Source organism: Homalodisca vitripennis, chromosome 2, assembly GCF_021130785.1.
Source record: "Homalodisca vitripennis isolate AUS2020 chromosome 2, UT_GWSS_2.1, whole genome shotgun sequence".
In the NCBI taxonomy this organism is placed as follows: Eukaryota; Metazoa; Arthropoda; class Insecta; order Hemiptera; family Cicadellidae; genus Homalodisca; species Homalodisca vitripennis.
Window position 1 is genome coordinate 56,158,408 of NC_060208.1, and position 24,093 is coordinate 56,182,500.

The 24,093-nt window shown below is 35.1% G+C and overlaps 1 protein-coding gene across 2 annotated transcripts in view; it reads left to right on the plus strand.

The window, feature by feature from the left end:
- The window catches only part of LOC124353990, a 90,575-nt gene that overhangs the window by 19,657 nt on the left and 46,825 nt on the right, over positions 1-24,093 (plus strand). For both annotated transcript variants that reach the window (XM_046804095.1, XM_046804096.1), the window contains exon 3: positions 17,775-17,829. In XM_046804095.1, the coding sequence (XP_046660051.1) occupies positions 17,775-17,829 (55 nt within the window). The remainder of the gene's footprint in view (positions 1-17,774; positions 17,830-24,093) is intronic.

The following is a 24,093-nucleotide window of genomic DNA, read 5'->3' on the forward strand; positions in this document are numbered from 1 at the left end:
TACTATTTTTTTGTAAAATATAAAGATGGCGAATGATTCAATATTCTTTATCATCTTATTATTAATCAAATTCAGTAATAATTAGAAAAGATTCTGCGAATAAACTATATTTTTGTTTAAATATTATAACAAGTGTTACACCAGACACACATATTGACAATATTTAAAACCAATTTTGACAAGATTCTTTGAAGAGGAGACATTTTAAGGGAATACCTCGTCCTTAAAAGATAACTTAGGCTTCAGTGCCATATACAACAGTACACTTCTTAATAATAAATAAGGATGCAAGGACTTTAAACACAACCTTCCTTTCACGCAGCGATTTCACCATCCGCAACTATAAACAATTACAGTGACACTGGAACATAATAGGTCCATTTAAATATAATGAGAAACAGCTCACAACTAATTTGAAACTGTTTCCAATCAATTATTCCGTTATTACACACTTAGGTGTGGTCCGCCTTCACCATTAGTCCACCACCGCAGTAATGTAATTGCTAGTAATCGATTCTTGCAACTCCGTTTTCAATGGTTCCATTCAAATTTCTCCCTTGCGCAACGTGATAAGGTCACCAATCCCATTACTAGAGGATCTGAGATGCCCTTTGCATGGAAGTTGACCGGACGTCATAACACTACTGAAGTTTTCACTTGTTAGCCTGGGAGGTGGACCTTCGTGGAGATTGAGTGGATTTGTCAGATAAACATTGAAACTACCAGTCAACCATCTCTAATACTTTTTCATAATTCGAAACTCCCTTGGAAGTTTAAGTAAATAACCAAATGAATTTTTATTTAATCTTTCTCAATTATAAACTACATAAATATTTACGTTTTGAACACGTGTCTGTGTGTTTATTAATATACGTTGTTTTTTACCTTTAAAATGGGTAAACGAGTAGTTAGCATATCATATCATCAAACCAGGGGACTCAAATTTACTCTCATTGTGACACGCTAACACGCCTAGACATTGTGGCAACGTGTTAGAGCTTCAGATAGTCAGAAATCTAAAATAACTAGTAGATATCTAGATAATAGAAAGTTATATAATATGTACATGAGTCAATTAAAGTATTTCGTACAGTATAGGTCTTTACATATGTTGAACAAGAAAATTGTGTTTCTTTCTACTTTGCCTATGGACGATAGTTAAGTACCTTGCAGAAGTGTATCTTTTTAAGGCGTCTCTTTTTCAGTTGGTTGAAGGTTTATACTATTTATTTCTTGATGGCTTTATCAAGAGTATTTGTTATTAAAAAAACTGTCAAAGTAATCTCCATACACCATGCATTATCAAAATCACCACATTTAATCACATAGATTTACTAATATAAATTCTTTGCTAAAGTCCGATTTAAAAAATAACAATAGTAAAATGAGTGAAATGTCAATAAAATAAGGTCAGTTTAGTTTTTTAAGAGGTCAAAATAGTATTGACGAGCTTTAAATTTACATGGCGTTTTGTGGCAAGTGCCAGGAAATACGACCTCTGGTTTTCAGTGAGCAATGGAGGGAATCAAAACATGAGAGTTCGTGTTGGTCCAATTTCAGTATCGACATTTTAAATTCCCCATGTTTTTGCTCTTCTTTACTCTCTGTTTGTTGATGGTAGGAAACCATACAAGGAGGAATAAAATACCAAATATTTGTCTCTTGGCGAACTTAGAAATAGTTATTTTATAAGAAACGCAAAAAAGAACTTCTTCGCAGATAAACTGGCAGACTGTAAGGATCCAAGAGCTTTTTGGAGGTGTCTGAAGCAAAGCGATATTGTTGGTAAAAAGAATAATAATCTCCCCCCAAAAGCATTTAAGGTCAGTGAAATGAATGAGTACTTTGTAAATATGGGATCATTCTATCAAGTGAACGAAGATCTGATAAGTTCATACAACCAAGAGATATACAAATGGCGAAAAAAAGAGTTTTGAATTCAAAGAAAGTATCAGAGTATGAAGTAAGATCGGTAATAAATGAAAATAACCTCTAGAGCCGTTGGAGTGGACAAGTTTAAGCATTGCAATGATAAAAGCCGTCAGTCCATATGCCATCGAAGCTATAAACTCACTTAATGATATACGTCATTGAAAAAAAGGTGAGTTCCCACAGTCATGGAAAAAAAGTATAGTTCATCCATTGTCTAAAAAACATAATCCCTCAAATGTCAGTGAACTAAGACCAATTTCAGTCTTGCCAGCAATGTCCAAGGTACTCGAAAAATTAGCAATTCGCCAGATTGTTGAATACCTTAATTATGAAAATTTGCTTCCAAAATTGCAATCAGGGTTCAGAAAGAACCACAGCACTTGCACTGCATTGCTGAATATGTTTGCAGATGTTTTTGGGTCGAGGGACGGCCGGCAGGGTGTAGCTCTATAATCATGCTTGATTATTCGCAGGCATTTGATTCCATAAGCCATAGTTTGCTCCTTGCGAAATTGAAGCACTTCGGCTTCCATGAGAGTGCAAATTGTCTGGTTCAAGTCTTACTTGGAAAAAAGACTGCAGGTGACGAAGCTGGGTACCGATATCTCACCTCCCCTTGAGAAATTAAGGGGAGTGCCGCAGGGGAGCTGTCTGGGGCCCATTTTGTTCACCCCTTTACACTGCAGATCTGTCCAACTGTGTAAGTCACTGCAAGGTGCATGCCTATGCTGATGACTGTCAATTGCATTTTTCTTATGAGTCAGATTCCATTAACCAAGTTTTCGCAGGGGTAAACTCTGATCTGGAGAGAATAGATGATTGGTCACGGAAGCATGGTCTCAAGTTGAACGCTGAAAAATGCATGATTCTTCATATTGCCCCGCCAACTGTCTGTCAAAAAATCCTGCTTGGAGATATGCACGTTAAACTTGGTGACAAAATGTTGATGGTGAGTGATACTGTCAAGACTTTGGGAGTGGTGCTTGACAGGGGCCTCACATTCTCAGATCACATCACTCATGTTTCCCAGTTGGCTTTAGGAAGGCTGCGAGGTCTGTACAGGTACCGATCAATACTGCCAGAATCTGCTAAGCTGCAGCTGGTCCAGTCATTAGTTTTGTCAGTGCTCTATTACTGTTTTCCTGCATACGGCAACAGCTTTACCAGGGAGGAAATGTCCCGATTGCAGAGGCTGCAGAACACCGCAGTGCGCTTCGTTTACAACATTCGTAGACGGGAGCGTATATCTGCCTATCGTGAGGCTGCCGGTCTTTTGCCAACTGATGCCGTGTGTAGGATGCAGACTTGCAACCTCATCCACCGGGTCTTGGTACAGCAGGAGCCTCAGTACCTGGTGGAAAGACTCGTTGCTCGTGGGGGGGTGGGCTCTGCGAAGCACCCGGCAGGATGCGCTACTCCATTTTCCAAAGGTCAGACTAGAGGTGGGTAGAAAAGGGTTTTCTTATTTTGGCCCTACTCTTTATAATGACCTCCCTTGGGACCTCAAACAAATGGGCATCCTAGCATTTAAGTCTAGAGTAAAAATCTCATTTTATGAATACGTCTTAATTATATTTTTTGTTACCATTTATGTGCACCATGAAAATAATGTGTAGTTTTTAATTTTTAAGTTTGACTTGAGTTACTCTGTAAAAACAGTTTGTACACTGAGAGACGCTTGAAATAAAGGCATTTTTATTATTATTTATTTATTATAGTGAGTAACAATTTTTTGATTCTTTAATAATATTGCGAGTTGATCAGTTCGATTCCCCGAGTCAAAGGAGTGTGCTAAGTCTGTAAAAATTGACGTCAGTATGACCGACTCCCGAGCCTTTTTTTAGTCTACTTATTTAATTATAATGTTCATTGTAATTTTCCGACCATCCATAGGTAAACCGTCACAAAAAATAATGAACAAGTGCAAAACATGAGCTTTGTCCTATTATATAAGAGTTAAATGCTTGGAGGCTTGGGTGATTTTTAATCGCACCAAATGCATGCATGATGTACGCCCTGCATCCATATTGCTCGGTCGTTTACAATTAGATCACTGGCTTATGAATTTTGGTTTATAGTAGGATGATATGTCCGTATAGGCATTAATAAGTTCCTACAATTCTTTTGTAAAGCTAATGAAAAACGAAGAATCCACTAATCATAATCTGAGTTAAGTTATGATATTCCAACTATTACAATCTATGCATTTTTATGCATTACAACAAATCATCATTTTTCATATAACAAATAAGAAGTATTCTTATTGTTGTGGATAACTCGCAAAAACATATGTACTTACAAAACTTACTACAAATTTGAAATGCTTGCTTCTTCCATTTTCTTTTCGTAAAGAGGAATCGGCTTCTCCGTCATGCTCTGTATACTCACTCGCCCAACTTCTATTTACTATAACCGATTGTTCTCTGTAAATACAGTAATTAAGCAAGGCTAATTTTAATTGAATTTGAAATGTATCTGTCTTAAGGTAGACGATAACTAAATAAAAACATCCAATGGAACTCATTTCAAAAATTACACCTGTATTTGATGCTTGCTCAATGCTCATGTTCGATTCAGCACACAAGAACAGGGTCAAGAATTAAAACTACTATCGAAAGTGAAGAATGTTGGGCAAGGACTGGAACGGAAGAACGACCAAAGAGGCTCTGAGTTCGAAAGTCATCAGTCCAGATCATTAGACCGTTCCTCCAAGGGAAACGTGATTATGGTTCAACTATCACCCAGCACGTGCAGTTCTCGGATGTCCATGAGGAACAACCAGTTACCAAAGGCGTGAGTCACATGCTTGAAAGATTCCAAACGAAAAGATCAAAGGTGGTAGTAGAAGTGTGAACTAGTTCTATCACAGTTATTTAGATCTCTCACTAAAAGAATCAGCACAGTGTTTGAGAACCAACATCCACAATTACAATTTGTTAGAACGGATGAGAGAACTATTGTACTTGATACAATCGTAGTAAGTACTTGTGATCTGTATTCCATCCCACAAGCAAAACGGTTCGGATGTCCATGAGTCTTTCAGTTTGTTGTTGCAGACTCCTCCTCTAAATAATTGAATAATTTAAGAAAACCGAAAAGCCTTCTTTCTACCCATCGTAATGATTATGAGCTGGTAAAGGATTGTAACAAAAAGAATGGTAGTACTAAACAAGAGCAAAACCATAATTTGATCCCACTCTTAATCCTATCCGAGACCAAAGTAATCTTTTCGTCAGCTGTCACACTCGGCTACCGGCTCTACAGGTGAATTGTAGATATATGTTCTGTAAAGATTAGTCCATTCTCTTGTATGAAATAAATGTCTATTTACAATTGCCAGACTGCTTTCCTTCAAGGGAAAGAACATATATAACTGTTAATAAGTAATTAAGATATAGTGTGAATATTTTTAAAGTAATTTAGGATAGGCCATATGTTCGTTTTCCAGCAAATTATTAATAATATATATATATATATATATATATATATATATATATATATATATATATATATGTAGAAACATTCATTTAGGATTTTTCCAAACCTTTATCAACTTTGATTGTTATCAACATTGGATGTTTACCAGTTTCTATTTACCGAGTTAAAGGATTTGCAGTTTTCAAAGTATAAGACTATTCAACACATCCAGGTTGCTTTACTCCTGTGGATCAGCATAGTAAATATGAATATGTGCTGTAGAGCGTAGATATCATTAAAAGCCAAAATCAGTAAAGCTGATTCTACAAACTCTTCCGCTCGGCTTTGTCTCCCATCAGCCTAATCACCAGTAAATAGCCTTGCTCAACAAGCCTTCGGTGCTGAAAGTCCTCAAGACTTCTTGGAAAAGGATCAGCAACATTACGCATGTCGGAGTTCGTGCGAGGCTCGCGGCGAAAGGCAAGAATGCCGAGGAGCGACGGCTGTCTGCACACCACGGCGGTTACAAAACTGGTGCAGTGAGTCATGGCTCTTAGGCAACTCCGCCCACGCGCTGACCGGATGGCGGTGTCGGTGGCGGGTGACGGATGATCATGTCGGCGAACCAGTCCGGCCCCGGAGTGGACTGCCAGGCGCTATGACCTTTTCGATACGACCAGAGAAAGTAAATTATACTTGGTATCGACACATCGTTCCCCTTTCATATCAGAACAAATCCTAAGTACCTTGGAAAGGTGAAATATGGAGATTTTATCTGACGAATTTAACCCTATGTAAGACGAAATTAGTTAACCCAGAAATAATTAATTAAGAAGATAAGTTTTATATTTCCTGTTTCATAATAGTGCATGCAAAAAACTGAGGAAAGTTTCTAGGACTGGTTTCGAGTTCGTCATTAATCTATCGTGACAGTTAGCACATTCCCTTCCTCTAAGAAACGCAGATCACCTGAATGTCGCTGGAGAAACTTGATGTCTTCCGCTAGCAATCTATCAAATGTGTGACTGCGATGATACCTCTCGACCTGTGAGTGATTGATTTGTCGCAAATTGTGTTTGGAACTAAATTAAAAAGGTTCAAAATATATCCTTTTGAAATAACTTGTGTTACAATTTTTTTCTTGGGAAAATACGAAAATACGCAGAAGCTTACTGGAGGGTTAGCTAGACTTATTCATCTAAATAAAAACATCTAAGACTTAGGACTTTTCAGTAAACTTGACATCTGAAACGCTTTGAACAATAAAAATGGTACAATTATGCTGTGGGCAACATATTTAAAGTTATTGAGTTATTTATAAAAGAATATTGGTTTTAACCGTCAAAATTATTTAAAATTCATAACATAAAAAAATTAAACAAAACAACATTGACACGTTTTCTCTTTTTCAAATGTAATTTATGTTGTTTTCCGTTTACACGTAGTTTTCTTATTGCCATCAATTGTGTATAGCCCGGTTAATACGGTAGTTTTACGTCCCATAAATAATGAATTGTAAACATTAAACATAATTTTATTGCCAGTGAACATAATTTTGATATTATTACGTACGTTAACTGGAAACATTACCAACTAAAATCGTGTCAACTTTTGTTTTGGTGTTATGTTTATAATAGTTGTAAAAACTATTATCGTTATCTAAATGAAATTGCGTACGAAAGTTTTATTTTTTCTCTTTTAATAGCGGAACTTCATATAATGAGCGAAAGTTATTTAGCCTATGTACAAGCATATACTTGTATAATGTGCGAATTAAGCTAATCACAGGTGACCTTATTGATATTAAAGATCAGAAATTTTACTCACCACTTAAATTTCACATAAAGCCCAAATATTTCAGATTTGTTTATACGAATTTAAAAAATGTTTTGTCATGTTTACGGTATTGAAATGGGTCTATAGTTGTCACCATTGTTTCCACGACCTCGCTAATGTAGGGCGCGGGCAGCAGGCCACGCTGCGCCGTCGCTTGTAATTAGGATACGGTAATATCGCAACACCCGAAAGGATTAATAACAAGAGTGCGCGCGTATGTTAATCAGCACATGCGTGTCAAGGCCGTCCCACGTGCGGTATGGTTTTGGTTTCGGTTTTGGCGAACCGGAACCGCGAACGCGACTGTGGGCGCCCCAGGTCACTTTCCTTTGTTAGGAACCGGTCCTCCGGTGACTGCAACCTGCAGGATGACTGGTGGCGCTAAGCCGCGCTGTCTTTTTAAGGATTTTAGCTGATACAGATATCAGATAAAAAGTTTTGCCGTCTACATCTGATAATTTCAGTGATTTACAGAATGGTTCATCCAAGACATACCTATAGCTAACTACTAAACATATCAGTTCGAATTGTCCTGAAAATGAAGTTTTTAAATTTTATCACATTCTGAGTACAGTTTTGTTTCCGATCAATAGTTTTGAAAGCATAGAGCAACCTTGATAGTAACAACACTCCTTTTTTCAACCTTTTCTGCAACCTACCTAAAATCGTGTCAACTTTTGTTTTGGTGTTATGTTTATAATAGTTGTAAAAACTATTATCGTTATCTAAATGAAATTGCGTACGAAAGTTTTATTTTTTTTCTCTTTTAATAGCGGAACTTCATATAATGAGCGAAAGTTATTTAGCCTATGTACAAGCATATACTTGTATAATGTGCGAATTAAGCTAATCACAGGTGACCTTATTGATATTAAAGATCAGAAATTTTACTCACCACTTAAATTTCACATAAAGCCCAAATATTTCAGATTTGTTTATACGAATTTAAAAAATGTTTTGTCATGTTTACGGTATTGAAATGGGTCTATAGTTGTCACCATTGTTTCCACGACCTCGCTAATGTAGGGCGCGGGCAGCAGGCCACGCTGCGCCGTCGCTTGTAATTAGGATACGGTAATATCGCAACACCCGAAAGGATTAATAACAAGAGTGCGCGCGTATGTTAATCAGCACATGCGTGTCAAGGCCGTCCCACGTGCGGTATGGTTTTGGTTTCGGTTTTGGCGAACCGGAACCGCGAACGCGACTGTGGGCGCCCCCAGGTCACTTTCCTTTGTTAGGAACCGGTCCTCCGGTGACTGCAACCTGCAGGATGACTGGTGGCGCTAAGCCGCGCTGTCTTTTTAAGGATTTTAGCTGATACAGATATCAGATAAAAAGTTTTGTCGTCTACATCTGATAATTTCAGTGATTTACAGAATGGTTCATCCAAGACATACCTATAGCTAACTACTAAACATATCAGTTCGAATTGTCCTGAAAATGAAGTTTTTAAATTTTATCACATTCTGAGTACAGTTTTGTTTCCGATCAATATTTATAGTTTTGAAAGCATAGAGCAACCTTGATAGTAACAACACTCCTTTTTTCAACCTTTTCTGCAACCTACACGTTTTAAAATTGTGTTGAGTGTTACAAATTCTATTCTTATAAAATAAACAAATGTGAACTCACGTGATATGGATACCTCTTTGATGACGACTGGAACTTCGGCCGGTCGGAGTTTAGGAGCAACTAAGTAATCTGTAATCTGATCTTGGAATTATAAATTTAAGTGAATGCTTATCTGTTCTGATGCGTGACCCGAAAAAATATTTACAGTTACATGACATTATATATATATATATATATATATATATATATATATAATATATATAATATATTATATAGTATTATACTATAATATATTTATAATTTATATATTTTATATATATATATATAAAATTTCATGTAACTGTAAATCTTATCTCGGATCACGCATCAGAACTGATAAACATTCACTTAACTTTATTATTCCAAGATCAGATTACTTAGTTGCTACTAATATTAATTTAAAAATAACAATCGCTCTTAACTTGTGACAAAGGCTTATAGAAGATTTTCCAGCAATAGAAAATCCAAACAATTTAAAAGTTAGTTCCAAAGCAAGATTGAGAAAAAATAAAAGGTGACAACTCTTGGCCCTCTTCGTACGCAATTCGTTGTTTTTAAGTAGAATTAAACACAAAAGTAACCTTTGCGTGATTACTAATTAATAAAGTTTTGTGATTTAAAATTAGTGATGAAACCAAAGTATTTTAAATCTTGAATGCATTTTTCAAAAATGCAGTACATACAGGATGGTTTTGAATTTGTGATATATTAATTACGTAATATTCGTGTAACTAATTTGCGCTAAAGGAAACAGGATTTTTCCGGACATAATTTACGCTATATTGCGCTTCTTCTTCTCTGCCTCAAAATACAGTATTGCCAATAACAGATCCAATTTTACCTTCTGTACAAGTCGGTTGTATCAAAAAAGTTTAGACTACCTCACAATAATTCAGAATTTAGCTTAAACGTAAAGCCTACTTTATTGATCGAGAAGTCGCTTGTTGAGTTCAGCACGAGTCTGCCACGCCTCGCTGTATGCACTGACACATTCTCACACACACATACGCGCTAGTAAGGTTGTTCTGCCATATGGGGACTTTCACCTCAGTCCGGATTACTGCGTCCATCAAACGTTTGTCATTTCGGTGTTTACATAACAAGTCATTGAAGAGTGGTTCAGTGCCTGTGCCAACTCTAAGAGCTTATCGGTGCTGCAGGCCGAAGAAAGTGGATGTCCGAGACAGGGCAACAGATGTGGGCGTGCTCTTGGCGCGATATGGAACGGTAACAGTCTAGGCCTTGTATAACCTCACACTTCTCCCGCCTTGGTGTCTCAGCTTTATAGGTTAACAGAGAGCATAACTAGTTACTCAATAACATTAATAACGTCTAGAACACTTCTAGTCACGAAGGGGCATTAATTCCGTATTTTACAATCTTCCACATCTTCAAATCATTTAACATCATTCTGTCTAGTTAGATAAATTCTCAGTCGAAATATAATAAAATAATAGTAGGCTAAAATGTTTTGTAATATAAAATGTTATTGAAGGAAACAGGTTTTTCTGGACATTTGCTATTGTTCAGTGATTCAATACAATCAGTAACACAATTGATTCGAGGTCTGTAATTCGTTCTCTTCTTCAGGTAAATGACTAATCTAATGCATGACTAAAATGTAGGCTAAAGTAAACAAAACATACCAGATTCTAGATTTGTTTTAGATTTCAGTCATGCATTAGTTTAGTCATTACCTGAAGAAAGATCGGATTACAGACCTCAAAACGTAGTGTTACTGATGTGCATTGCATCACTTGAACAATGGCAAATGTCCAGAAAAATCCTGTTTCCTTCACAATCCCTCCATCGTCAACAAAGAATTAAAATGTTTTCTTTGAACATAAATGGATATTCAGATTTGAAATGCTGATTAGTCATGGTACTGAACAATTACGAGTTACTGAAAAGGAAAAATGAAAGGTTATTTAAAATGATATATTATAATTATAAACCTTCTGCACTAACCTGTCTAGCATCTTAAGATGTGATGTGCCGGCCTTCAATTATTTTAATCTTAAATCAATGTGCTTCCTGTTATTGACTGAACGTCATAAAGGACTATTACTCGAGGGTTTGGAAAAATGTCATTTGACTGTCTGCCTGTCTGTCTGTCTACACAATATCTAGAAAACGAACGTACACAACTTTGTTGAATTTTGTTAGATATATGAAGTATTTTGTTATTCTTTTAGTGATTTGTGCTTCTAAACAAAGATGATACTAAATTTCTGATCTTATCTGCTAATAACCTGTTACACTCAAAAGCTATTTTTCGAATTAAACTTTTAGAAACGCCAATCCTATTAAAATATTAATGATTTGAACGAATTAAATAAGGAAGAAGAATACACCATTCTTTATTAGTTGGAATAAAAAGCTTGAATTTCTTTCCATTGCAGAAATTACTGTAACTAACAACATTAGACTGCGCCTTCGTTGCCTCGTATGTCCCTAACTACGAATGGGTAGCTCATATGAATTATTGTGCGGATAGGGTAAGTTTTTCCTATACCCAGTATTGTTCACCCAAGAAGACAAAAGGACTGGCTAGAATCCTACTGGAAAACTGCCTGAATTATCTTAGTATTCGACCTGTTTATCAGCAGTTTCTCATCAATTAGAGTGCTGAACAACGACGTGTCGTGACCACAGAGTCCTCGGTAACTTTGCCAAACCTGACTGGATTTTACCCGTCAGGTCAACTGTCTTATTGCATGTTACACACTTGACGTCATGTACATACATTCATAATTATATATATATATATAGAATTACATGCATACGTGGAGATTAAGTGAAGTAAACACGAGGCCGTGTTTAGGGGTGGCAAACACCGTGTTTACTACGATTAAAAGGTTAAGTTTATATGAATGTACCAATGTTTTCCTGGCTTTAAGAATAAAGTATTGGAATTTTATAGTTTTTCAAAGTAAACTGAAAGAAATTCATTAAAATGTTGAGTTTAACAATATGTAACTCCGCTCAAGCATCAAGCTCAATGGTTATGAAGCAGTGTTAGTCAATGGTTACTATTACGTATATATAAGTAAACTAACTGCAAGTAATAAATATATTCAACTAATTAAATTAAAATGAATGTGGTATGTAAGAAAGTGCAATCGATTTTCGGCTTCGAAAATATTTTTTCATGTTGAATTTGTAACATGTTAGGTTCGGAACATGAATTGCCTAAATAAAAACAATAGAACAAAGTTTTCTTGATCACTCCACGTGTTGTTTCAAGCATTTAAAGTAGGTTGTAATTTAGTTCTAAACAAAAAAGGCTAAAGATAAGAATGTTGTTTTTGTACAGCAGTGCATGTGTTATAGTTTCAGGGAGTCACATACTGAGTTATAATTGTTATACATTTATCACTTGAAAAATTGTAATTTCAGAAAATTTCGTGATTTATATATATATATTTACAAAAATGAATAAATATTTATAAAAGTTTATAAATAAATATTATTATAGGTTTTTATTAAATTTTATTATTAATAATTATACTAGTATCTATAACTTGCAACTAAAATCGCTTTTTACATTTCTCAGAGACCTCACTACATACATTATTTCCTATAAAACATTACGTATTTGTCTTCAATTGAACGTCCATAACCTTCTAAGTTGAACTAATTGTACGTTTGTGTTAGACAATTGCATCACTTTTATAAATACACAAGATTATTCAGTTTATTTTCACAATTATTTTTCCGACTATCCATTATTATCTATCAAAAAACTTTGGAAGCATGATAAGATTTACCATGATATCACTTTATAGATGTTGTTTATGTAAGATTTATGTAATTTCATCCTACATGACGTTAAGTGACAAAATATCTTTTGAATTCTTTAACTTTACGAAGTAGATTTCTGCACTACATTGGGAACAGAGCCATAATGTATCTGTAGATTAATGACTGGCGATGGTCCCCAACACTTGAGATGACTCAACATTCCCACATGCATCCTTAAATATTCATACACACCCGTATACACACGCCCGCAGCTTGCCAAGCCTTGACCACTGCCCACTGCGGACCTGTTTTTGTATAAACTAGACGAACTTGTTTATGGGCCAATACTTTTTTATGGCCATTGTCTAAAAGTATTCAAACAAGATACGAAGATTTGTAGAACTCTGACAGATTTGTGTCACACGTGTTTGGAAATATTTTGGTTCCGTCATTTCATCAGGTTTGTTTAGAATTTGTTACCTCACCTAGAAAAGGAGTTTCACAAGAGAGGTTATTCAGGTGTAGTAAAATCTTAAACTATTTCTGGTTTTATGTAATTATATTAATACCCAAACACTATAAAAAATATTATTATTGTAAAATTAAAGAGATTTTTTATTTAAATATCTGCAGCATTACTGAATGTCTCCATTGGTTGCAGTAGATTACGTTTGACGTTGTATTAGACTCAATTCCCTTTAATTCTCGAGTTATACAAGTTAAGGAATGGTTAGTTTATTATATTCCATTATAAAGGTGTTTTGTTCGTGTTTATTCAGTTTTACTTAAGTTTCCTATTAAGTAAAGAATCCGAAATAGATTTTGTTTTAAATTTCGACTGAACCTTTCTTAAACTCTGAATACGTATAATATAGAAACATTGTTTGGTTAAAGTTTTTCTGGATATGCTATCGTTTAGTGATAAAAATGCGTGTTGATAGAAACACAAATGCAGTCAGTTGTAGACTGAAGTAATGTTAAAACATTTTCTGTTTCAGTTTATATTTTATTTCAGACATAAATCTCAAAACATCATATAGTTTCTCCTCACAATATTATAATCCCTCTATTTGGAGCTTATGCGTTTTCAAAACTAAAAGTCTAAAACATTAATAACTCTATAAATTAAGCTGCAAGACTCGTATAATAATAGAAAAATAAAGTATTTAGCTTATCCATCATTACTTAGTTACGTCACTGGTGCATTAGAACTCTTACATTATTACAACACATTCTTAGAACTGAAGAGAAATGTAAATCAGGTGAACGAAGCCTCGAGTCTCCTGTCAAGAGTCGATTACTGTTATTTATTGCTCTAGTAACTTACACACACATATCTATCAATCGATGGGAACGTTTCATCATTGATATGGACTTCCCCAAGGCTTGAGCCTGGAACTGGTAATTTACTCGATTAAATAAGCAAGTTTCAGATAACCTTGACGCGATTAATAGTTGTAATTTAGTCAGTTAGTAATATCAGTTGCAGCCGAATAATATCAATATTTACACGAATATACTACGTTTTTGAAACATGTTCAACACTATATAGTATTTTAGATTATAGATTATTATAGGTTTAGAATAGTATTTTAAATTTATTATAAGTATATCTATTTACTCCGTAATTTAATACTAATTACGTGAATTGTGTTATTAATGAAGTATTATTAAAAAAATTAAATCATAGTCTCTTTATATAACCCAGAAAACCAAATCCAAAATGTCTTAATGGAGATTTTCATAAAAATCCGTATGAATGAGTTATGAAAGTATTGACTTTCAACGCATCATACGAAAAAAATGAAATTGTATTCAATAACATTAAAATTACTGTTGGGTAGATTAAAACTATGTGATTAGCTCATTAATAATCCTTGGAACCGTTTTATAAAGTGCCAATCAATTCAAAATTTTTTGTAATTTCTTATACTTATATATATTTTATCATTCTAATCTATACTGACAGAGTTACGACATTTAGGTGTATTACATTGTTTAATTTCAGCGTCCCTTCAGCGCCCAATGATTGTTCAATTGTTTCGGCAGCTATTGTGTGTAAATAAGACATTATGCTGTCACATTCCGTTGTATGTTTGGACGGGCTATTTAAAAGCATTAATTCATCTCCAGAACACGATGTCAACAAGCCATTTTTTGTGATCCTTTCCTTACACTCTCATTCACTTTCGTTCTGGAGAGTTTTCTTCTTCATTTCCGCAAATTAGAAAACTGACGTAAATTAACATTCAAATGATGTTTTATACAAAAATGCAACGTCAGTTACATGAAATTTGGAAAAACATCAAAATTGTATATATACCCTATTTATAAACCAAGAATAATCAAAGATAAACACTTCACAGAAGCTTAATTTTGCGTTCTGTACAGTAAATGTCGTCAAGACTTAATCTACAGAATAATAATAATAAGCACAATAAAAGTTTTACTGCACTCAACAATCTTCACCCCCGAGGCAACAAGTTGTACAATTATTGTAGAGCTGAATAGTGAACGCCCTTCTCCCGAAGAATTAACCAGTGAATAATGAAAATCATGCCCCTAGTCATGAATGGTAGAAGAATGCTGAGCAACGCGATCTTGAAATACTGAACTTTAGTTTTAAAGAATGACAACTCATCGTAGATGTTAAATGCTTGGAAGAGTTAAAATATTGTGCCTGAAGAGATCACGATGCTTGTTCCACATATGGCATACATAATATTTTCACTTTAAAAACTCTGGGATTCAGAGGGAACCCCAAAAGCTAACAGCATATTTTGTTCTATTGTACACATAGGCATAGTAAACATTCAGGAAGACTTTTCTGGCCGTGGAAACATAGGTCTGCGTATGATCTTGTACGTGTAGCTCAAATTTTGCAAATTCCCTAACATGTCCACCAAACGTGTGGATTTCGTTTATGCCAGAACTTTATGGAACATCGCACAAAGTGGTCCTGACACTTTCACAATGGTCGAAGTTGGTGCAATTACTCATTGGGAAACAACAAAACTGTCATTGGGGGCGAGCAGAGCGAACCAGCGACACTCACGCAAGTTGTCGGAGGTCTGGCGCTCGCCGGCCACTTTCGCTGCCCTCAGCAAGGTTCACGCCTTTGTTCCAAAGATTGCCTCATTCGCCCAAGTATTCTGTTTTCGTCCTGTTACTCATATATTACATTCATAACATTATGCTGCCAAACATTCAGTGAGGTGCTCCTAACTGATTTTTTTCTTTGATGATTTTGAATTCCCGTGTACGAATTATAATATGGTATGAGTATATTTAACTATAGGTTGATTGGCAAAGAGGAAAGTATTAGAACATTGACATATTTCTTATGAAAAAAATTTATTCTAGCTTAATACTAAATGAATTTTGAAGTACGGTAAACACTGACTTAATATCCTCTAATAAAAATACGAAATGCATCTTTTTTCAGAACTCCATGCTAAATTAAAAAAAAAAAACTAATTATTGTATTGTCCCAATATGGTATAATGGTTTGTGTATCCAAATAAGAGTAATTACTTGTAGTTATCTGTAAAATAATATTTTTAGTACAATCCTGAAATGGGTAAGATTTATTTGCATCAATAAGGAAAATGTACACAAACTTTTATTGAGTATACATAAAGAAACGTACTTTTTACCGTTACGCCAAGAAACAACATGTTGTAGTTAAATTCCTACAATTTAGAAACCTTTAACTGAATTCCTTTTCCATGCAACGCACGCCAACCGGTACTTGAATAATGAATCCCACCGCATGGATCTGTTCTCGACCTACTTCTATTTCAGGTTATGATAAATGATCTACCATAACTGTAAATGTTTCAACTATTTCTTAGGCGCTGATGATGCCATTATGTTTTAAATTAAGAAATAAAGTACCGGTACATTATTAATATTTGAAATAGCCTTCAAAAACATGTCGTAATCAGTAATAAATATATTTTGAATCGTAGAATCTAATCAAAGTCTACAGCCAAATATGTTCGTGGGAATTATATATTTCTTAATTTAAGTGTTTTAAATATAAACAGAGAACTAATACGAAGGTTAGAATAACAGATTAAACATATTAAAATGCCAATTGTCATGTTAACTGTCAATGGCGTTTTCAAGAAACTCTTCTTCTTTGCTAAACTCAATGATCCTTAGTCAGAAGTATAAACTTTTTTAGTTCTAAGAGCTAAACATTATACAATGATGCGAAGCCCAAACAGTAATTAACACGTACATTACTCTGCAATTGAGTACATTAGAGCGACTTAAGTCCTTGAATAAACATATGTGCTAACTTAATAATGTACGATCATTCCTATGATTCAAATTCATATAAATACGAATGTTATTCAAGTTAGGTAGATATTTCGCGATGTAACCTGCCTGAACTAACCGTCGTGTTTGGTTCAGGTACCTCCCACCACTGCGACTCCGACCAACCCGAATACAATCCTCCAGTCACGTATCCGGGTTGATCAGTCTTGAAATCAGAATAACTCCAATAAAAAAGGTGACAATCCCTTCTCCGGTGAGTCAAACATATCTCGGCGAGGGTGACCGCAGAACTGATAACTCGCCGACCCAGTGACCCACATGGCGGACCTTGGTCCCACCCACCCGTGGCAGACACCCAACTGCCGATTTATCGACCAAAATCCGATCGGCAATGGGAATGACTGGCCGATCTGTTGTGATAGCGGCTATCCTGATTAATGGCGTATCATGACCTTTCACACCGCACGCAGGAACAATACAGCTGATTGTATGAAATGTGAAGGCCTCTGTAAAGTGCTCTGATTCATATAGCAAGTGCTCGCCGCCTCTAGCTCTCAGGTGGGAGGGTCGCCACGTCACTCTACCATTGAGGGAAGTGATAAAATCACAACATTACGGTATAAATGCATTCCTTTCTGCTTCTTGCAAAACAACGGATTTGTTGAAATTGGTTGGTAATTGTCATAGTTGAAAGCGTCACCTAGAATTTTATTACCCTAGTTTCAAGATACCTGACGGTTCCGTTTGTATTTTTTTTTAGTTATTCATTGTTGGCTTTAATATGAAGTACATCCTAAAGAGAATGAAACAAGTTTGTATTAAAGAAAATACTTCCTTATAGACCACAAAACATTATTCCAATTAGTTCACGAAAATATTTATTTTTGTTGCCATTACAAATGGAATATTTGAAATTAAACACTGATCGTTTTTCTCTGTTCCAGGTGATCCCCGCAACCTTGGGGCTGCTGGTCACATGTTTCATCATTCATGTGGCAGGTAAATCTTCAGAATAGTCTACAATACCTCATATTAAATTATAAAGACCTTAATTATTCATATGCTACCACTGTAAAATAACAAATAGTTTCATATGATGGAACAATAATTTCATCATTCGAGACCTCAATTTGCATCGTATTCATGAATAGTATATCCAATATTGTGAGTTATTCATTTTCAATTAAATTTGAAATAATTATACTTAAAAAATTAATTGAAATATACGTTTGTAGTAAGACCAATTTCATATTTATTTGAGCGTTTATTAAATTTTAAATTGTATTACACGTTGTTATTTTTTGTATTAAATGTATAATTAACATTTATTTTTAGGCACTTAAAATCAGCCACTATGTATTTAGATTTCTCTTAGTTTTAATTCAATTTTATATTACACAAATAGTTAATTTGTCAATATAAACTATTTTTAGTTCATAATTTATATAGATACATTTTGGAAAGTGAAATATTTGTAAAACGTTTGACAGCTATTTCGGTACTTTTGCACTTCCAATAATCTAAAGCTACATTTAAAAGAATTAAAATCTAATTTTAAGGAACTTAGACAATACGATGTTCGAAATTCAGTTAAACGTATTACAGTGTAGGAGCCTAGAATAAATTTGCATCTTATTAGCTCACAACCTGGATTTTCTTGAAAACGATAGACGATTGTTTTAAAGAAAACATCGATCCTCAGACACACCTCAGACATGCTAGTTTTGGTGGAGATCGAAATGGAGGGTATCGAAAAGGCTAAGAATACTAACCGATATTTGTTTCTCAAATTGTATTCTTCAAGCTTGACACACTTAAAACCTCACTTTTGACTCATAAATAGCAGTAATATTACTGCCACTCACTATATTAGGAGACTAAATGGTCACCTCTTTCAATGTCTGTATAATATGTTTTAACATTTTTTACGATTATTTTAAATGATTTAAGGCTAGAAAGAATATGATCTGAGGAAAGTTCTATGCGAGTTTTGAACACCTTTTATACCCTCCCAATTCGATTACCCCCATAACTAGCGTAGCTGACGATGGTTTATTTCTGAAGGCTAATTCCTCTATCGATTTAAAGAAGAAAAAAAACCTTGTGTACGTAACGAGTGTAACCTATGCAAACTCGTTCTCGACTCCTTGACTATTAGTAGTTTAATTATAATTTAGACTAAACTGACAGAAACCAGGGTGTGGAAATGAACAGTGCAAAATATGGTAAAGAAGCTGGCAAAAGGATTGGTAGAAGGGCTAGTGTCTAAAATTCTTTCACTAATTCAATTGGACTGACACTCACATGGAGCGACTTAATGTGCAAAGAAACTATGGAGAGCCGTATTACGATCCTCCAAGCTAGCAAATATGTGAGAATTAATCAATGTATTCCTACTTTGAGGTGATCGCATTCCGCTGTCAAACGATGCTTATCAATAAAACGATGATTTACTGGCCTCTAGTTGTATTTTATAGCAATTTCTGACGTGTAGCCAACAACTCCTGGCTTCTAGTTAGAAAGTAAGCCACTTAGCCTGGCACTTATAAAGGTTTGATAATACACGTCGACACCTCCTCTGTATATCGCAATTATCATTTTGCCATACATCATCTGTATCAAGATCATGTATCATAGTCCAGCCAGAGTCATGTGACAGCCATCAAGTTGATGCGTGCTATGTATGGCACAAGTTTTGGGTGACATGCTCACATCTCTGAAACAGGACATCCAGTTCACAATTTGGAATTAATTACGCATTCTCCAGTTGCTCGCGTTCTTTAGAGGCTTAAGCGTAATCCATTTTGACACAATCTCAACATGGGATTCAAATGCATAGTAGTCCATCAATGCTTTAAAAACTTATGGCATTTGTACTCGTATGATTTTAAACTCTCAAACACTCAAACCCGATACCCTGCGTGTAAATAGTAATTTCAGAAGTTGTCTATACTTAAACTATTCTCCATTACTGAAAGCGTTGTAGCCTGAAAAGCGTTAACCAAACGATGGTGAAATGTACAGGAGGCGAGTCTAGAGTAGTTTACGTGGAAATTTAACAGTTATGTTCAAGAGTAGTCGCATACAGATAAGGCCCTCTAGCAAAAAAAAAAAAGAAAAACAAACAAACAAACAAAACAAAAAAAAAAAAACACTTGTATACTCGTATAAGTACGGTGAAATAGAAACAAACTCGTCCCTTTCGCTCTGCTGACGTTTCTATGAAGTCTTCTATATCAGCTGGTCGAGATTCAATAAAAATGGGTATGGAAAGTGCAAAGATGCCTCATAGTATCAAGAAGCACATGAGAGCAAATTAGAAAACAATGATAGCATACATGCCTCATAACATGGTAACAACAATCACAAAGTTTGTTCCGCTCATACCCAACATCAAAAACATATACTTACAAAACATATAGGCTATTATTCTAAAATGGAAAGTTATAGTCTAGTTAAAACTAATATGCCGCACAAGTTAGTAAAAATAATCTTATGTGAAAAATAGCACTAATAAAATCCAAATTTCACTAGCACAATTAGCAACACGCTAGAATTAACTACAGGTCGAGATAACCTATCACAGAATTGTGATGCAGACATATCCCAGTACGTATTTTAATGTAATGCAAAAATGAGGTGGATGAGTGAGATTTAGCCTCGTTACTAGCTATGATTGTTTATTTCTGTAAGTTTGATCATTAATAATTCAATATACTGTGACAATCAAGTAGGCACAGCTAACACAGTTGGAATTTGAACCATGCCAGTCTTACTAAAATTTTCCAAAATCGATTTTCTAGCAAAAAGACGCTATTCTTGCAACGCATCGTCGTACTTAAGAATTATTTTAGTCTTGATAGGATTACAATAAATAGAAAAATCCAAGGTTTTAAATGTTTTCTTATAACGTAACAACTTTCACTTAATTCCATAAGTAGTGACATTAGTTACAAGTGTTTATTGTACAACGCTCTTGATAACACGTTTTATCAGTTCTTGTCTTGTAATACTCGTATGAAGCGGGACTCGCCAAGACAAGTAGGTCGGGTCAGCCGGGTGACCGGGCGAGGCTATTCCATGTCCAAGTAAACGCTCAGCCCCGCCCCCGCTATCTCACCCACTGCTTGTAATTAGACTAAGACCGAGTGACAAGTTAATTGACAAGCGTGACCTTGACAATGTCGCGATTTAGGTCGCGGTTGAGTTGCGCAGTTGCAATCTTACCTTAATAAGAAGTCCGGTCAGAGTCCACGGCAGCTCTGTAAACATAACCTCAAAAACTGTCCAAGCCATAGTGTTCAAGACCATTTTGGAATCAACAGGTGCTTTTGGGGGGCATTATAGTATCAACTAGGTATACTCATTAAAGGTAGAAAATAAATAGTTAGGTCTATTAGCAGCAAATTTTCTAAAAGAAAAAAATAGTTAGCCATGCATTCTTTCAGTCAGCTTTAAGTTCTCAAAGTAGACCATCAAAGATTTAGACAAACACTGTTCTTAACGCAACTTTATGATAATAATTATTGCTATCTATAATATATAATATATTGTATAGAAGAGGATTCATTCTGAAAGAAGATCCCACCCACCTCATTGCGTTCGATGTGCTGATTGGAGTAACGCATCTAGACACTTCATAATAGGGGTAACCAGGGAGTCTGGGGCTTAATAAATACTCCCGGCTAAGAGAGAATATATTGTTGAAATAGCAGTGATTTTATAATTCAGAGATCATAATTCGCATAGGCATGCAAAATTTTCAAAACATTATGCCATGGGGGTTATTGCATAGACAGAATATTAAAATGCTAGGGAATGTAAGTAAAGTAAAAAAATGCTGTTGTTTGAAAGAACAATCTCAGCACGCCAAATTTACAGTTAAGGACTTCAGTGATTAAATCAGTAGGTTATAAAAACTCTCGTTTTAGAAATTGGCTATTTTTAAATTCTTACTTTAATGATTCTGACCACTATGTTACTGTAGTGAAGTAAATTATTAATTTTTAACGTATTATTTGTTATTTATACACTGAAACAAAATTCGAAAGTTATAATTAGAAATATAATGGCAGCATCCAAAAATATGTACAATAACCAGAATACCTGTTCTAGATAAAGTAACTAGAGGAGATATTCAGATATTAATTCACAACAAACTGGTGTCATTACAAATTCTAAAATTTATGGTCAGGAAACACCTAATTGTATGTTTCGAGTCAGTGTTTTACGACGTAAATAATAACCTGTGGTTTCAGCCATAACCATGACACTTTTATAGGTTAGGTTGTGCTCATTTCTCATGGTCAAGCTTAATCATAATGTTTCATTGCTTTTCAACCCCCACCCCCTCAGCGAAAGTCTTTCTTTACTCATTCAGTTAAGTACTTCCTTTATGTAATATGATTTTATTTGTAACAACCCTTTTAATCTTTCAGTGGAACGTCTGTAAACTCCTCTTTCACCTGATGCACAGGAATTAGTATAGTATTTTTGGTAAATTATGAAAGTCAATCCTAAAGTCAAGTAACTGATAGAAAGATACAAAATTATACATTGTATTTGTCTTGCTAGTTCTATCTTCTAATGTAAAGAGCAGGAAATAAGTTCTTTCCGTAATTTTCCAAGGATTTTCAAACCAGTTTCTTTCTCTATTCCATAAATAAGCTTCAAGTTTTCTAATTAAATTATTAAACTAGTCTTGCGACTCTCCGCATCCTGTACATAGCTCTTTTAATACCCTTCCTAACGTTTGTTTTTATTACATTTATATACGTTCTGGAGATAAGGTACTGAAAATGAAAAAAAGATTAAAAAAAAAACACAATAAAGTGACGAGGAAAAAGGAGTGGCACGAGTAGCAATCCTTATGTTATTCCTGACGCAACCGTTCCACTTTGCCATGAACTGGTCCAACTCTACTGTGGCTTGCATGTTTACACTCTTTATCGAATCCGACCGCGACTGAATATATTATCTGCAGAACCAGTCCCTTTGCGTTGTGCAACTCGCACTTCTTTGTCACTTTCCCCGTGTCTTTGCGTGGGCTTTTTGTCCAAGGACTTCGTTATTGTCTTCCGGTAATGTAAGAAGTTCTCATCTTAAATTCATCTCTTCTAATTATTTTCCTGCTGGCGTAATATGTTGCTTGTAAATGGTATTGAATGTATAAGAGATAATAAACATGCAGTTCCTACCATATACGATTTGTAACTGGTTTGTTGTACATTACAATAATACCTACAGAGGACCGAGAATGCTTCAGCATTGGCTCATAATAATCTCCTTGGTCTTAAGAGCTGTTACTTCAGTATAAACTGCAAGATCTGTGAAAGATATACCTTACAAAACAGTCATGTATAGTTTTACATTTAGGACAATAAGTCGAGGAACCTTCCATTGAACTTAGTGATAGGATATTAAGTGTGAGGTTGGGGGTTGGAGCGATTCCATTAAAATTTCATCGTGAGGAGGTATAGTAAGTATCTTAGTTAAACCACTTTGGAAAAATGGAAGACTAGCCCTGTTCCACTCTTTTCCAGTCAGGACACACAAGGAAAAGGCTCTCCTCATGTTTAGGCATGTAAATCTGTAACACTAACAAAGACCTCCCCCTCCCCCCCCCCCCCCCCAACAGTCGTCCTCCGCAGTAAACTAGATCTGGCCATTATCCCTGTACCTCAATATCTACGCTTAATTACGTGCATCAGTTGAACATGGACAAGAATTAAGCCCAGTTTGTAAGTGATACATCGGTTTTGCTATATCCAGTTTAGGTGCTACTTTTATAAACGGCACAGGCCCTACACTCCCGGGCATCATGCATGTAATGACACTTTCGTTTGCTACGTTTTCACCATAAGAGTTAAAATCACATCAGATATGTACTTAGTGATAATAAATACCGTTTTAAAATATCGTATTTTGTTCATAAAATTAATTCTAGTTTCATTATTATTTTCAAAACAGATGATTTTTTATTTTTGATTTCATACTGAAAAATTCAAAATACACCATAAACATTAATTATATTATGAATATTTACAACAACTCCCCCTTCCCAACGCTGAAAAAATAGTGCAGTGTAACCGGGTACACTATAGACGCTTCATCGGTTCTGGTGGTCATAGGTTAAGTACATTTTAGAATAATTAAAACAAGAATCTTCGATGTGTGATCAATGATACCAGGTGCCTTAGACTAACTCATCGATGAATTGTAATACATTAGTAATGAGTAAAACTGTATTAAATGCCACTAAAT